Genomic DNA, 17,457 nt, shown 5'->3' with positions numbered 1-17,457 from the left:
GTTTAAAAGGCAACTGAACAAAATAACCATTGCAGATTTTGCTTGCCAAGGGCATTATATTTGAATGCCTATTCCTTGGTGCTTGTCTATAGAAAACATATTCCCATCATCAGCTGCATCAATGAGTCTCACAAAAAGTACCATATAATGAACTATACACAAGCATTCAGCATGTCATTCAACACTGCAATCAGGGTACATTGATATTCAACAAAGTCCCAGAACTTGACTACCTAATACATTACGGGTCAGCTGTTTACAAGCAGGAGGTAGTCATGACCTACTCTGACCGAGACTCCCCAAGTTGAGCATGCCAACTTAACGCCTAACCACCTGGGACTATCAAGTATTGAAGCTTAGCTGATTGATTACCTTGCAGCCTGCACAGCGCTAAGTTGAACAGTTGTATCTGGACTCGAAGCATTCAACACAATTGTTTGTAGGGACTGGCTCGTAGGTTTTTCATTGTCATCAGAATCTGTACTGTCTTGAGCAGGGACATTTCTCCGTTTCAGGACATGCTGATCTCGTTTATTCTGAAACAAGGTAATAGTCATAAGACCTATTAGCTGCCATTAAATCATCTATTAAAGAATGACAATGTGTCACTGTATGAAGTCACTAGATGAACATCTTAAATGATTCACAACAATGCACAATATACGGGGTTGATTTACCTATACATAATGTTCCTTACAAATTCTTCAAAATACACCAAATGCATGCGACCCATAAAACAAATCGGAATTTTGTCTCAGTAACCCTTACTATAGTCTGTTTGCAGTGAAAACGTACCGATGAATTTCACTTTAAACAAAAAAGTAAATCAAATAAAGTGAAATTAAGATTGCAAATCCTCATAACTTTACCTTGCCAATTGAACATAAAAATCTCAGAATTTTATTCAACTGAAAAGAAAAGTTGTTTAACAAACGATCATAGTTTCAAATCGCTATTATTGGCTTGTATTACAAGGGGGTATGCACATTAAATGAAACCCTGAGGACAAGAAGGGTTGGTTTCTACGGTAGTGTAGTTAACGCTCATCACGGAACGCACGTGCATTTGTCTCACTGTTCCAACTACTGCGCGTACCCCCTTTTAATACAAACCAATAATAGCGATTTGAAACTATGATCGTTTGTTAAACAACTTTTATCCTAAGTTGAATAAAATCCTGAGATTTAAATGTTCAATTGGCAAGGTAAAATTATGAGGATTCGCAATCTTAATCTCACTTTAGTGGATTTACTTTTTTGTTTAAAGTGAAATTCATCGGTACATTTCCACTGCAAACAGACTATACCTTACAAAACCTATATACAGTAATCTTTGAACACACTCAATACTTGGGATGCAACATATCCACGAGGTGAATACAATACTTATCTCAAATATACGGTAATGAAAACAAACATTTGTTCATGAATACAATAACAAATCATCAGTTACTGTGTTATTCAGTATAATCAGTGAAACAATAACAAAGTAAGTTATTTGACATGTGTTGATCATGATGACCACAGACCACATTACTGTCAAACTAAAACATACCAGTTGTGAATATTAACCAGTCTCTTCTGGATATATTCCATCTTTATCATGCTTGGAAAATATCTAACAAATTCAAGTGAAAGCAATCTTTTAACGAAAGTCCATGAATACTTGATTCTAGTGACTTCAAATAATGAACTGAATTCATGATGGGATACAGTTTGATTAACCAAATATGTGAGTCAATGTAACCATGGTAACATCTCTACTCAGTACCTGTAAGCTTTATTACCTTCCACACTCTATAACTAATCCCTGGGCTACAGGGAATTCATGTCATGAATTCATTATGATTTAATTATTTAGAACAGTGTTGAACCAATCTGGTTCTGTCTGGTGCCACCAGCTTTTTTATATCAACATACACCAGAAGTAAGTATAAACAAGTTATTTCAATTGAGCCCTGAATATGCAGCAACATGCCTGTGATATCTGTAAACACAGAAGTGCCCTACTTTGCCATGTAACAACTCTTAAAGGTGATTAACCTAAGTGATAACATCTTTTCCTTGTTTATGAATCCGGGGAACTCCCAGTCATTATCAATGTCCTGTGTATGCAACTTTTATGAAGTCATAGCAATACATGTTCTGGTCCTCCTCACAAAGCACTAAGGTGATCTTTAGTCACTAAGTAACCTTAGTGCAATGTTAAAGATGGGAGTTCAGGTTAACCTTAGTGAAGGTTGCTTCATGAAAGGAGGCCCTGAAGCCTGATGCTCTTGAAAGATTGTATTGACCAAGTTTGAACAATATTTCTAACAGCAGATAGTCCAATCGGAGGTTTGTTAACCATTTTTTACTATCAGTCTGGCCTGAATCTTCAATGAATCTTCAAACAGGGTAGCGTCCCATACTTCGTTCTTCAGGATTTATCTTCACAGAAAACAATTGCTTTGTTTATCAGGATTCACCCATAAAAAATTCCTATGGTTTAAGTTGTTTTGACTTAAGCTATTACAGAGTTCAACAAAAAACTGATGTAATCAAGACCCCACCTGTAAACTACCAGTTACAATCTTTCAGCAGCTGAGAATGTTTCCACTTCATTACATTCTTCTGTCATGATAGGTGAGGGGTCAAAAAGATAACAAAACAAATCTCACATTTAAGTTATGTTTTTGTATCATTTCCATTGTCATGGATGATAATCAATAAGGCTGCAATGAATACACTATGTGGCGAATGTATGCATCACGAATATTGGGTAACGAATGTGAATAATTATTCACGAATACAATATTGTAGTTAAGTTATTGATGCACAATATGGACGCCCATGTTGACAGTGTTAATTTGTCACAGCAATAACCAGTGATCTCATGACACTCCAATTTGGTATAGTCATAGTCGACAGTACCATGTGCGACCTTGGCAAACTAACATGACTTGCGCTACTGCAATGCAAGCACATGTTCCATTCTTGCATATCTAACTTTGAAAAAGGACATAAGGGTTCAAGCAAAACATACTCCCTAAAAAAAATCATAAATATTCATTAATATTCGGTTCTGGTGACTAGTGGTGTTCCGATTAATTGTAATAATCGAAGATTGGTCGCAGTGACCAAACAACCAAGCAATCGATCACATTTTCTCATAATCGAACACAAACGATTTTGGAAATGCTGTTTTAGTGTTTGAAACACTTGACGATGGAACATATCTTCGAAGTTGTCAGGGCCTGAAAACTTGTTTAATTCTTAGAAAACTCACTTCACTAACTGAAAAGTCATGACTGAATATTTCTTGAAGACTCCAGAAAGTTTATGTTCATGATATATTACTGATCACTTTAAAGTAGCAAGTTGCATCATGTTATACATATCTACAATAACAACCTTGGTAGGAAAATCTGAAAAATAACGCAAACCAATTTTTTCCGATGATTGTTCGTTGGTAATGAAGCAATCATCAATTGAGAGATTTCAACCAATTCCAACACTACTGGTGACCACGAATAACGAATTGAATTCATGAAGGTCTACGGTTGGATTCACCGAATACTCGAGTGAATCTTATCAGCCTTAATATTAACACTAAAAAGATGTTTTTCAGCAATATTATATGAACAAGTTTATATGGAAAAGAAACTTTGCCATGACACTCTGGCCCAGATTCTGAGGGGTCAGATTGGCCACACAACACATATTTGCATTGGTACTGCATTTTCTGGTAGATGTTCAGTCATTATACTGTCATAGAGAGATGAGGGCTATAAGAAAGCTCCCTATTACAAACTTGGAAAATCATTGATAACTACAATAGATGGAACATACCGAGTATTTTCAAAATAAGTTAAGACTGGTTGGTATTGTTTCAAAAGCTGCAATGGTTTCTTTTAGGGTAACTTAACAATTTCATAACTACGGGGCTCTCGATAAGCTTTTTGCAATTTGGGTATTTTACCCATGGTGTCTGTTATAAGTGGGTACTACTGATCTTCAGTGGGTACTCAAATTTTCCGATATTTTCTATGTCAGTAATTTAAAAAATGTTTAAAAAGATAACTGTGGCCAGTTGTTTGTACTTCAGACATTAACATGGTCGTTGTTTAAAGAGAAATACAAAAAATGTGAAGTTTTAAGTTACGTTATTATTTGACCAAATTGAAATACAAACATGTCGGCATGAATGTCATTTTAAACTGGTTCTGTTAACTGCAGCATAGTCTCATTTCCTCAGATTGTTTATTGAAAGATAACCATGGAAAATTAATTTTCCAAGCATCCTGTTTTTTTCGAAATGTTTTTTGCCGTCATGTTTCTTTGCCAATGCGTGAGTAACAGCGGTAAACAATTCCATCGATAGCAGCCTCTGATTAAAAAAAATTCCAGTAAGTTCATCAATAATTTCTTTTGCAGTGACAGATTTTTCAAAAGATTGATTTCAAACAGTGACAAATACCGAAATCTTACTTTGACAAAGTTTGTGATGATGTTTTAGAAGACGAATGCACACGCAATTTCTATCTGTTGATAAACAATGTAAGTCTAGACTTTCTAACAAGACGAGAGATTTCATTGGATGATATTTTCAGAAGAACTAATCAAAATGAGTGTTACAAACATAACTAGCTGTGTTTGCGCGATTGTTTCTTCTGTAGTCGATAAAGTGTACAGTTACCTAGTGAAACTCATTAGATAATCTACCTGATCCACTCGTAACATTTGACAGTTAGCTACTTTCCGTTATGCATATGTTTTTACTGGTCAGTCAGGGTACGCAAGTCAGACAACTATCCAAAGCGTTTCTGTAATATCCTTTGCCTAGTTGGGACGCTTATCTAGACTTCTGAACTATATAACAGAAATGACATTCTCGATATCCTGTATGTGATAATAGCAATTCTTTATCAGTAGTGATTGTATTTTGTTTGATGCAGATCCCCTTGACAGGATGTCTATAAGACCATTTCTATTTCATACATGAATTAACAATCACTTATAATACAGTTTCTGATCAATGAATAACACAATATTCTACACACATGAGCCTCGTTTCACATGTGACCATGACCTCAGATGTATTTTGGGATTACCGGCCTAAATGTGAAAATGCAATAAATGACATCATGTAGTAGTAGGAATTTTTATATGTGCTAGAGTGAAGTATTAGACCAGGAAACTATTACATGGACCAGACAATCAGAATTTTAGGCCTACCTATACAGGGCTCGATTTAAGAGATCTTAACCTACTTGCACAAGGTGCAACCTAAGATAAAAGCCTAGTTGCACCAGTCAAATTCCAGTTGCACTATTTTTATTGCAATATGTAATATCAGAAATATGCTATTGAATTATTCAGATGTTTTATTCAGAAGTTTACCCACTCAAAACTTGACTTGCGCCTGGTGCAAGTTAGACTAATAACTAGGTTGCACTTTGTAATATTGGGTTGCACCAGTGCAAGTAACAAAGCACTAAATCGGGCCCTGCTATATCAACAGGATTAGTCAAAGATTGATCAAACAAAACCCTTATCAGATATTGCATTCACACTTCTCACCAAACACTCAACTTTCCTGTTTGTGACAATCAAAGTGTCAAACTCCTGAAGTTACCTGGTTGTACAGTGGTTAACACACAAGATAAAGAAATCTTATGAAAAAAGTTGTGTTTCAGGGCTCCAGATAATTTTGCAACATCAGGAGTACGTACTCCTTATTTTTTCAATATAGGAGTACTGGAAACACTTAAGAGTACATTTAGAGTACTGAATGGAATTTAATGGAGTATGTGATCTTGTGTTTCGTTTCATATATGCACCACAACATTGCTACTCTTGTGTAAACAGGTAAAAAAACAATAAAACAATACTTGTTTCAGATAAATACGTCTGTAAATGATTCTAAGACTGTACACCATTGTTGTGGTGCGTATCTGCTACGTTTTCTAAATTATTTCCTACCGTATCGTGCATATTTATCATCCGTACATGATACGACCCTTATCTGGAGCCCTGTGTTTGACCAAATCACACATATTAAATGACATAAAATTGTATTATTGCCCACATGCTTCTGTACATGTATCATTTCTATTTGTCTTTTTGTAAATCCACATGGTTCAGTAGGTATAGACAGAAAATTAGTCTTTACACTGGATAAACATCCAACCAATATCAAATCTCAAACTTTAAAAGCAGATATGAAGACAAATAAATACCCATTTTTTATTTTACATGCAATGTCATTTACACAATTGAGATAACACATTTGTCTATGCAGTTGCAGAAACAATTTCTCAGTCAGATCACAATTAAATCGAAATACACTTTGATACCTAGCAGTACATTACAACCACAAGCTCCTTTAAATATATATCGTTTTCTCATTTGTTAACATGCGATACTACTGTCAGCACAGTTGATAGTAATATAAGTCTTTCAGTACAATTTTGTGAGTACTGTATCTTACAGATGTTCTAACTCAAAAGCTGTAGGTAGAAACATAATCACAAAAACAATATTTCCATAAATGAACATGATTGCAAAACAGAATTCATGATTATGAGAAATTTATAGATTATAGTTTCAAATCCTACATGGTCTGATAACAAAACATTCATTTATCCTTCCATAAAATCAGGATATATGTGTCCATATATTTTAAGAAGAACAAAAACAAACCACACTTCATCCCGGTTATCTTTCAAAATTGGAATTGTTTGTTTGCATGATTTAATTAATTTGGCTAACTTCTAACTCATGATCATGTGACCATACATGGAACACTCACTTTTCTCAGCTCTATGGTGACTTCAGTCCTCCGCCTTCGCATCTCCTGCAATCAACAAAAACAGCATATGAAATACATTGCCACATGACATAACTACCATTTCCTAATTTAATTTAATGTTTTTATTGAAGTCAACAACATCCTTCCTGATGTATACTGACAGTAAACATTTAAACCTTTCTTCTGACATTGACCTTGGCTGCAACAGCACATTTTTATTCACTTTCAGCACCCATGGCACAGACATTAAGTGAACACAGTCACAAACCTAATAATAAATTATGATACTCCTTTAAGTTGTAATTTTGTCCTAACGATACAAGCTCTATCCATGCAGCAACCACAATAATTGGACTTGAAGAAAACAAGGGTATGAGTATGGTGGCCACAGTAGATACCTGCATAATGTTAATCCAAATATTAATAGTTAACAAATGGGCATCCCCTTGTATATGAGGAACTTTAACATTGTTCTACTAAAAGGTTTATCAGGATGTACCAATGCGTATCTATTTATAAGCCCAGGACATTTTCAGTAAACAACCTGGTGGGTTCAAGGTATAAACATTCAGGACTAAGACTTGTGACCCATGGCACACTCGGTTAATGTTATTGATGCCATATCCCTTCAAATGCTCAGAAAACATAAGCCTATTATAGACAGGGAATCAAGGACAGAAAAAATCAACCACTGCCACCTGGGACTGTGAGGTTACGACGACATGATCTGGCAACGCAACACATAATGGCCATTAAAATACATATCAATGCTGCAGAACACAAGGTACATGAAATGAAAAATATATGTCAAGTTTAATAAAAGACAAACAAAACTGTGATAGAAGTTCATCATTCCAAGTAACTCTGCTGATGTCACTATTCAAGTGATAATTTGTCATATTAGTGATGCTGCTTGTGTATTTAAGAAAATAAAACAGCTATGACAATCTTCTTCTCCCTTATTAACCATGATGGTGAATCAGAAAAAGTAAGAAATAGAAATATTCTCCAAACAAGCATTTTGTAGGGAGAAGGTGACCAACCAAGCTTACATTTGTCTCTGCCATATATGTAAACAGCATCCTATGTTTAAAGCCACCCTCGGACAAAAAAGTGTTGCTAAGGGTGGTCTAGAGTACTGGTGCAAAAAAACCTATCTCACCAGTCCTCTGAGTTCATAATGTGTCTTGCATGAACAAGACAGAAACATTTACATTTTCAATCAGTTGTTTAAGTTCCAAGAACTGACTCACGTTAAATATCTGCATCAAAATACAATTGATACCCGCTCTGACACTGCGTTCGGTATCTCAGGTGCTTCGTTTCGAGGGAAGTAAACCCAAGTACAAAATATTGCACTTTTGATTTGCGATTGTACGCTTAAAATTTTGTTTATTTGTTTTTTTTCATAATCAGCAATGTATATTATATGTCATGAATAAGTGATAATTGTTTTTTAAATTATGTTTGTTTCTTTTTGGTTGCATGTGACCTTTAATTGTGTTTAATGCAGAAATTATAAGGGCCTTGAAAATGTATAATCCAGAATTGTAAATTAAATGTGAACTTGACAAATGCGAAATACAAATGGAAACTTGGCTCTCAATAACCCATTGCTCCTTGACCTGTTGGTGTCAGTCACATGTGCATGATTCACATAATAAATGTAGGAATTCATATATGGAAAAGTGATTCACAATGAAAAGGAAGGTGGCCAACTTTCTAAATTAAAACTGCTGACTGTTAATAAGACAAACTATTATGGATGTCAACTTTATTGTATACACAACGTTTCAGGGCTTTCCCTTGCCTCAAGCCGAAATCAAAAGAAGTGTGCCTTATACAGAGCAGTACTCACAATGTCACATAACTGCATAAACGTGACAAAGGATTATATGGTGCAAAGGGTAGATGTGAGTGTGTACCAGAAAATTACATAATTTCTGTGGAATTTGTGATTAAGGTCACAGGTAATCTTCATATTACATAATACACCCATGATATGAATAACCAACAAGAACAAACTCCTTACATAGAAGTCAAATACTATATACACATTTTCTGTAGACAGACATTTCCATACAAACAAAATGCTACTTGGCCAAGGGAATAGTTGAATAGAGGATCCTTACAAGCTTGAATACTAATATTAATTGTAAACACTGGGCAGGTGCTGACATGAACAATATACACCAAATACCTGAGGCAATCAATTAATCATGTCTGAACTTTGCATTAATTATTATCAGGCACAACCAACAATCCTTGTTGCTGTAATGATGAGGACACAATTTTGTTCACTGTAGCTCATATTATTCAAGTATTGATCAGCTGTTAATAAGGTGTCTAACTCTAACACTGTTCCTGATTAAAGATTCGTAAGAAAGGACAACAAAACATTCGTTAGTGATTGGTTATCATAAGAACGTAGTAACACTGTGATCGTTTCAATGAATCATTTGAGGGTCAAGCAGATGTCGATGACCTTTTTCTACAAAATTAATGACACAAACCATCACCAAATTACACACATTACAACATAACCTAACTCAGGTAAATATGACAGTTCAAGTGAAACACCCAAACAACATGTCTTATTGTTTTCACATTACATATAAATATACGGCGTGGTTTCTAGAAAAGAGCCAAACCATGCTGTTTTCCTACTTCATGTGACCTTCTCAAATAGCATTTCAGGCCTCACCTCTGCATCTTTTCCCTTGTTTTTGAAAAGTTGAACTCTTTGTTTAGGTATAGGGTCAGCAGACATCTTGATCAGTATACAGAATAAATGTTTTCGAGTTGTTTTTGATGTCCTTTATGCTATTTCGTGTTCACTAAATATGCCGGCCGTCTTCTCATGTCCTGTCTCGTGAGGTCATCTGAAAGCCTTTCCCTGATTGGACGACGGCCTTGGTTAGTCTAGAATGAAGTAAGCCATGTAATATGAAAATGCCTGTGTGTAAACACCATTCACCTACAGATTATGCACGTACATATACAAGGTACCTGACCATTTTATCACATAACCGTTAATTTCAAATATAAGTGTTTATTTCATGAACGTTCGACTAACATCAGTAAATATATGAACCAATGAAACATTTCGTTCTATTACCATTTGCCAGATAAAAGCAAAGCTAACAGTGAGAGCTTCGAAATTTATGACCATTCTTCAGACGCTTAACTTCACTTATGAATAACAATAACTTAAATAAATCCTTTACAAAGAGTAGTTGTTTTCATCAATCCTGAAAAACCATTTTCAGAAGTACGTAGCGTAAGAAATATATAAACTCAAGACTGTGCATGCCACCTCCTGCGGACAATATCAATGCAGTTTAACTCTAGTGTTGTCGCTGCACGGAGCTCCATCTATTTGTTAACTTTACGTGTTCTCTCGCACTAACCGGTTTTACTCTAGGTACGCGCCATAACCTAAGCGCCGTTACAAGTTTAGATAGACAGATGCCCAGTCCAGTCAAAAGGCGGCTAGTTGTTCTAACTGGGTTTGCAAACTTTGCGTACTTTTAAGTTTTTCACCATGGCAGCTATAATAAGTGCCGTAACCGTAATTTCCCTCCTAGTGACCGCATTATATGCCGTTATCAGTGTGGTGACAGCTTACAGTTTGTGCAAGAGAAAGAATATTTCTTCAGCTATCGAGAAGTGGGTCGTTTCTTGGTTGGTGTTTGACGCGATCATTCACTTCACGCTGGTAAAGTAGTTTCTTTACAAATCTTTACGTAGTACATAGTTGTAAATCCAGTGAAAAAAGTGCAAGATTTGTATCTATTCAGGGGGCAAGTGTGAACATGCTGAATGGTGAAGGGGAACACTTTTTATGGATAGACAACTTCTTTATTCCAATTATAGATGATTTTATGTCAAAGAAAAATAAGTTGAGCTAGAGAAAATGGACATGTCTATTCTACTCGTGACCATGCATGTCATCATTGATTTTCAATGGTACATTCATATAAATTTCCCTTTACACCCTATGAAATCTGTGTCAGCAGATCATAAAGACTGGCTATTCACTGCCACAGACAGTGTTCTAAGTGATGTACATTTGTGCGTCCAGTATGCGCAAATGTAGAGAATAGTTGCAGAAAACCCAAAATACTGTGGCAAGAGAGCACAAAAATAGAGAGAGCATACCTACAGGGCATCTAGTATACAGCTAAACATCTTGTTCCTACCAAGGTATACACCGACATGTATACCTTGGTAGGAATAAGACGTTTAGCTGGCTAAACTACAGGGCATCAAAAGTAGTTATGTGTCTGTCAGGACCACTGTCCACATGACCACTGAATTATTACAACACTACACTACACTACACTACACTACACTACACTACACTACACTACACTACACTACACTACACTACACTACACTACACTACACTACACTACACTACACTACACTACACTACACTACACTACACTACACTACACTACACTAAATAAACAACATTAATAACATTTCTGTCTGTCAAATGACTCAAAGTATTCAAGATTTCTGATTCTTAGTTTAATATGTAGACTTGCAGAAAAGCTGTAATGTAAGTATTAGCAGTAAAAGGTAAATAGAGCACTGAGTAATCCCCAAGAAAATCCCCTTTGGGAAGCCACTCAGGAAAAGGAATGTTACTATTAGTTTACTGAAAATACAGTTCTTTAAAAAATGGTCAGCACCTCTTCTAATCATGGGATTGTCAGGTCCAGACTTGATTATTTAGTATTTACAGTCCACTGTAATATAGCTGGAATTTGTTGAGTGCAGTATTTGAGATATATGGCATGTGCAAACTGATACTTCCTCTGTGTTTTGGCCAGCAATGTTTTGACCATGTATAATTGGTGTCTTGTTTTGTTGTCCAGGAAGGACCATTTGTCATCCTCTCCAGCCTTGGAACGGTTGAGAATTCTACTCACTTCACAGCTCTCCTGTGTGAGTAGAATAGTTCTTGTAATAGCTTAGGGGCGGTGGGGTAGCCTAGTGGTTAAAGCGTTGACTTGTCCTGGATTCAGTTGCTCAGATGGCCACAATGTGTGAAGCCCGTTTCTGGTGTTGTGATATTGCTTGAATAATGCTAAAATCAACGGAAAGACATCCTCACTCACTGTTATAGCTTAGCTTTTAGACCTGTTTTAACAACCAACTATATTGTTTTTTAACCTTGTGGTAAGTGCTTATAAATGATTAGAGTTTGATTTCCAGAGTATCAAGTGAGACTGAAGGTATTGTGCATTGTGTGTTGTACAGGGCAGGAATATGGCAAAGCGGACAAGCGCTGGTTGGTGTCAGACCCTACGATCGTATCCCTGGAGATGCTAACTGTCTTCCTAGACGGCCCGCTATGTGTGATACTGGTGTATGCCATTGTGGAAGACAAGCACTACCGCCATTTTGTACAGATAGTCCTCTGTGTCTGTGAACTTTATGGAGGTATGTGAAACATGTACCAGGGTTCTTGATTATATATTCTCTTTCCTATTGCATTCAGTGTCTTAAAAAGTTGAAGATTTTTCATGTAGGCTCAAATAAAAGAAAATTATACCAATAGGTATCAAGTGGCCTCAAAGACAGTGAAAAATGTCTGAAACAAATGCAACATAATAACTCCAAGGGTTAGCTGGAAAGTAAAACTGCCTTTAGACCATACCAGTACAAGAGCACACATGCATGCATTACATAGTCTCCATTACAGACCCTGGAAGCAAATATATCCAAGAAAGCCCACACAAGTCTAGAAAATGTGGCAAGTCTAGATTTCCTATGAAGAAAGTCTCAGGGCTCCTATTCATTATAATTATTTTTTTTTACTATGAACTTTTTCAGTAAAATATGTTCATTTCAGAGACTAGCTGTTAGTCTAGCACGCATTACACGCACACACTCTCACACTCACACACACATGCATATGCAGGTACACATGCTACACACATGGCTCTATATGTACAGTGATCTTAAAATCTCATTTGACCTCAGCTTAACTCACTGACATTTAATGAATTGTTTCAGGTTGGATGACATTCTGTCCGGACTGGTTTGTAGGCAGCCCCAACCTGGTGACTGACAACGCCCTCTACCTGTGGGTTTATCTCGTGTTCTTTAACGGCCTCTGGGTAGTGATTCCACTGGCCATGTTGTGGCAGTCCTGGGTTCAACTCCGAGAAGCCCTCTCGCCAAGAAGACCAACATCCTTAAAACTTAGTGGGGGGTCTTCTTCGCAGGGGTCATACACATCAATTATACAGACGAAAATTTCCAAGTCAGAATCAAGCAGTATTGAAAGTAGCTCACGTGGTTACAATCTTCGTAAGAGGAACTAAGCTTGTGTCTGGTTACAAATGGCGAAATTGATTACCCAGTAATTATATTTTTATACAATTATACTTTTTAAGATGTGTAAATCAAGCTATTTTGATCGCATCTTTTAATTTTGATTTAATTTTTTTTTTTTTTTTTTATGAATCATCAGGTACTGAATGTACATTTTAGTATTATAAGACTGGATTTTTAATGTTCAAGAAAAGAATTGGGTGAAATGCCAACCATTATGGTGTGAAGTAACAATTTTGAACATAAAATTACACTTTTCCTGCAGCGCATATTCACGATGTTTGTTATTGTTTGACAATGTATTTACATACATAAATTAGCACAGACAATTTGATAATGTACCAGTGACAGGAAGCAACCTCTAAGACAATATTGCCCAATGAGAACTATGCTTTCATTACTCAATGATACAAAGTCTCTGATAGGGTAAAGCACATAATTTTCGGTACCGATAGGTAGTTTTTCTGTGTAAAACAACACAATTTGCTGTACAGAAATGTGCCAAGAATCGTCCTGTTATTCTTATATTTTCGGTCCTGTCAGAAATCTTAATGTGGCAGATAATGCCCCTTGGATTTGTGTGTGTCCTATTGCATGTACCATTTTACTTGTGTTATCTCTGGTTTCCACGAGATTACTTTTGTGAATGAATCTAAACTGTCGCGCATAATCCACAAAATCATATTTCCAGAAAGTGCCTGAATATTTTTACATGGCCATGGGACTGTCTAAAACGATTGACAATCAGAAATATCATCAGTTGGAAAAATTATTAATAGTTATCAATGTGAAATATCAATTATGATATATAAATATATAAAAGTTTGGCTTCAGTTATAGTGCACAGAAACTTTTGCTTACACAATACATGAAGTGAGGCCTTTATTCATGGACTACTTCTAAATTATGTTCAGGACATAGTTTTGGTCATCTTCCATGCATAAATATGTCACCACCTGCCAGTGATGTGAAATATGTTGATTTCTTTCAGGCATTTTTACTCAAAATCTCTTGTCCGATATATTAATCAATAATTGCTCAATTTTTAGTTCACAATTATCAATCTATATGGTGTATGTCGATAGTAAGCCCTACTTGGACAAGGGCACAGTTAACATGTCGGTTGTCCTATCATCACAGCATGGTTGCACTGAGGTTGAGCCAAAAATCCAGCAAAGACAAAATATATTATGGGTGACAACTTCCTTATTCTGTTATGTGTTATGTTCCATGTAGGTCTTAACATAGTTGTCAAGCAAGAGTGATGTTATACAGCACAACACAGACTTACAGATTGTTTGACAGGATGCATATTCTGCCACATAATATTGTGATAGGACAGTGGATCACGTGGTCTGATATAGGAGATCTTATTCTGACATTTGGGATGGGTGGACAAAACATATAGGTTCATTATTCAGCTTCAGTCCAAATCTCCCTACACTGCAGGGTCGGTGGGGTAGCCTAGTGGTTAAAGCGTTCGATAATCATGCCGAAGGCCCGGGTCCGATTCCCCACATGGGTACAACTTGTGAAGCCCATTTCTGGTGTCCCCCGCCGTGGTATTGCTGGAATATTGCTAAAACGGCATAAAACCATACTCAGCCAGCCAGTCAGCCCTACACTGCACAACTTCTCACCACATCAACAAGTTCTTGAGGCATTTGAACATACTTCACTGGCTCTACACCTCTTTAAACCCTACCCAACCACAGTGCCTGGAACTCGTTCATGTTCAGTCCCTTATATTGTATTTATTTGTCTAAGATAGATGTATGGAAATCTGTATTTTGCTGCTTAACATTACTCTTGTTTCATAACAGTATAAGGATCTATACCAAAAATTCTCACCATAATAGTTTAAACTTGTCATGAATATAATTTCTTGCCTTTTCTGTTACTGTTTCTGTAACTGAACAAAGCGTGAATCAAACAGGTCAAAGCCAAAATTCTTGTACGGAAGGCCAAGGGCAAGAATGTCCAAGTGGTTTATGGCAGAGTAATTCACTGTACAAATTTGTATCAAAGCCATGACATTATTTCGGCTGTCAGATCAACCCGTGAAGGTCCGGGTTAAAATGAACCTTCGGTAACCCATGCTTGTCGTAAGAGACGACTAACAGGATCGGGTGGTCAGCCTTGCTGGCTTGGTTGACACATGTCATCAGTTCACAATTGCGCAGGTGATACTCATGCTGTTGATCACTGGATTGTCTGGTCCAGACTCGATTATTTACAGACTGCCGCCATATAGCTGGAATATTGCTGAGTGCGGCGTAAAACTAAGCTCACTCACTGTCAGATCATGATACATTAAATCACAGTTAACCAACTCAGAAAGACCACATGTTTTAGTTTGTTATATCTGTTTTGTTATGTTTCGACTAAAATATGCAGCTACTGTTTATTATATCTGTCAGTTCGTTATTAACGTTTACTGTATGAGGTTTGTCAGCAGTATTATTTGTAGCCATGATTTGCTCAAATTGTTCCTTATTAAGACTTTACATGAGTATCGTTCCATCATTGTAAACGTAAAAGACATGTACATATTGACTTATTCATATGAAATCAGACTGAAATAAATGAATTTAGAAAATGTCAAATTTAATTGTCATATATTCTCACAGCTGCAGGTTTTGTTTGTACTTTTTGTTTTTCTTTTTGTTAATAGCCACAGACAGCAATATTGTAACTGTATGACAGGGGTCTGTGTATGATCAAGTCTGAACCTGACAATCCAGTGATTGATGTCATGAGTATCAGTCTAATGAATATCAGGTCTAATGAATGTGCTACCACCCATGGCAAAGAATGGGGGGAGAATGGGGTAGGGGGAGAGAGACTGGGGTAAAACTGGTGTGGATAGTTCATATTAGTATTAATCACAGGATTGTGTGACCCGGACTCATGGCCTACAGTCCACAGTGATACAGCTGAAATATTGCTGCAGGATGCAAACATGTGACATGCAGTAGCCCAGTAGTTAAAACATTTGTTCATCACACTGATCGAGTACCAGATTTGATTACCTAACTTTGTAGGAACCTTATTTCCAGTTTTCCTTTCCCTGATATTGCTGGAATACTGCCAAACAAACTTACTCATACACTCATCAGGCAGTTGCCTAGATTGATGCTTATGTTGTTGATCACTGGATTGTCTAGTCTGGAATCGATTATTGACAGACTGCCTGTAATGTTGGTAGAATTAATAGCGGATCATGTTTATTGTGACTTATTATATTATTAGCGGTTATGCGAGTTGCGTCCCTTGATCGGAAGTATTAAAAAGCACATGTTGGATGCGATGCAGTGCGGTGCCAGCTATATGTGTTATTCTTTTTGTGACTGTAGTTCAACTTGACATGAGAAAATGTGCGATATTCAAAACCTCACAATGTTTTTACGAGGCCAACGACAGATCTCTGTAATAAACCATTGGACACCATGAAGCTGTGTTGCGAATCTATGGGGCTTCAAGTTTGACATAGGATAGGTTTCCTTCAGTGACAGACCGTTACACTGCCACAATAACCAACACTCATCAGGTTTGCTTGACTCGGGATGGCTGGAATGTTTCTGATTGTCGACTGGAATGCCTTAACACTCACTTGTTGCCAGGTGACTGGGATGGTGAAAATTCTGCAGAACAGACTGGGGACTATTCTAACATGGAATCCCCACGTGTAGACAAGCACAGGTTGCTGGGGACTCTTCTAACATGGAATCCCAACAGGGAGATACTAGTAAGCGGAGGTTGCTTTGGACTATTCTAGCCCGGAATCCCAAAAGGGAGACAAGCGTAGATTGCTGGGGACTATTCTAACATGGAATCCCCACGTGTAGACAAGCACAGGTTGCTGGGGACTATTCTAACGGGGAGATAAGCATTTCAGACGGGAATCCACATGTGGAGACCAGCATCTATAGGCTGCTGGGCACTGTTCTAGACCGGGAATCCCAACGGACATACACATTTATGATTCATGAACGGTCGAAGTGACCTATATGTTTCTTGGTGAAGTTTATCCTTCTAGTCACGTAATGATTATGTGACATCTCATGAATAAAATTCATATACAGGCTTCGTGTCACGTTAGAACTCAAGAGTTCCTTCATGTAAACATCATCCATGTGGGTGTTTGTGCTATAGAGATAGCTGGAATGTCCGTTTCCCAATGCGAAGGGGAAAGGTGAAATGCTAATATCGCTCAGCATTTAGGACAGTTCAGCAAATAGTCTATACTGAAAACTGAAACGGTTTCAAAGATTTATATCACAACGCCCTTTGCACAAAGTGATCTAAGCTCTA

The 17,457-nt window shown here is 36.9% G+C and overlaps 2 protein-coding genes across 2 annotated transcripts in view; one reads left to right on the top strand and one right to left on the bottom strand.

The window, feature by feature from the left end:
- LOC124277326 (importin subunit alpha-4-like) overlaps positions 1-9,672 on the bottom strand; it is a 28,490-nt gene extending 18,818 nt beyond the window's left edge. Inside the window, 3 exon segments of the mRNA XM_046712982.1 lie at positions 373-536; positions 6,793-6,837; positions 9,497-9,672. Coding sequence (XP_046568938.1) covers positions 373-536; positions 6,793-6,837; positions 9,497-9,562 — 275 coding nt within the window. The 5' untranslated portion in view covers positions 9,563-9,672.
- Positions 9,673-10,244: 572 nt separating this feature from the next.
- Positions 10,245-14,985, top strand: LOC124277324 (emopamil-binding protein-like). Its single transcript, XM_046712981.1, has 4 exons — positions 10,245-10,510; positions 11,679-11,748; positions 12,064-12,246; positions 12,823-14,985. The coding sequence occupies exons 1-4, from the start codon at positions 10,337-10,339 to the stop codon at positions 13,131-13,133; spliced, it is 738 nt and encodes a 245-aa protein (XP_046568937.1). The 5' UTR covers positions 10,245-10,336; the 3' UTR covers positions 13,134-14,985.
- The last annotated feature ends 2,472 nt before the right edge of the window (positions 14,986-17,457 follow it).

The sequence above is a fragment of the Haliotis rubra genome, unplaced genomic scaffold, assembly GCF_003918875.1.
Source record: "Haliotis rubra isolate DU_JTF1 unplaced genomic scaffold, ASM391887v1 Scf22, whole genome shotgun sequence".
NCBI lineage: Eukaryota > Metazoa > Mollusca > Gastropoda > Lepetellida > Haliotidae > Haliotis > Haliotis rubra.
This window is presented reverse-complemented; position numbering and strand designations above follow the sequence as displayed.

Bases quoted from the DNA above. Each gene is read 5' to 3' on its own strand.
- LOC124277324 (XM_046712981.1), top strand. From the start codon at position 10,337: ATGGCAGCTATAATAAGTGCCGTAACCGTAATTTCCCTCCTAGTGACC. The intron at 10,511-11,678 runs GTAAAGTAGTTT...TTTGTTGTCCAG, and splicing joins CGATCATTCACTTCACGCTG to GAAGGACCATTTGTCATCCT. The intron at 12,247-12,822 runs GTATGTGAAACA...GAATTGTTTCAG, and splicing joins TGTCTGTGAACTTTATGGAG to GTTGGATGACATTCTGTCCG.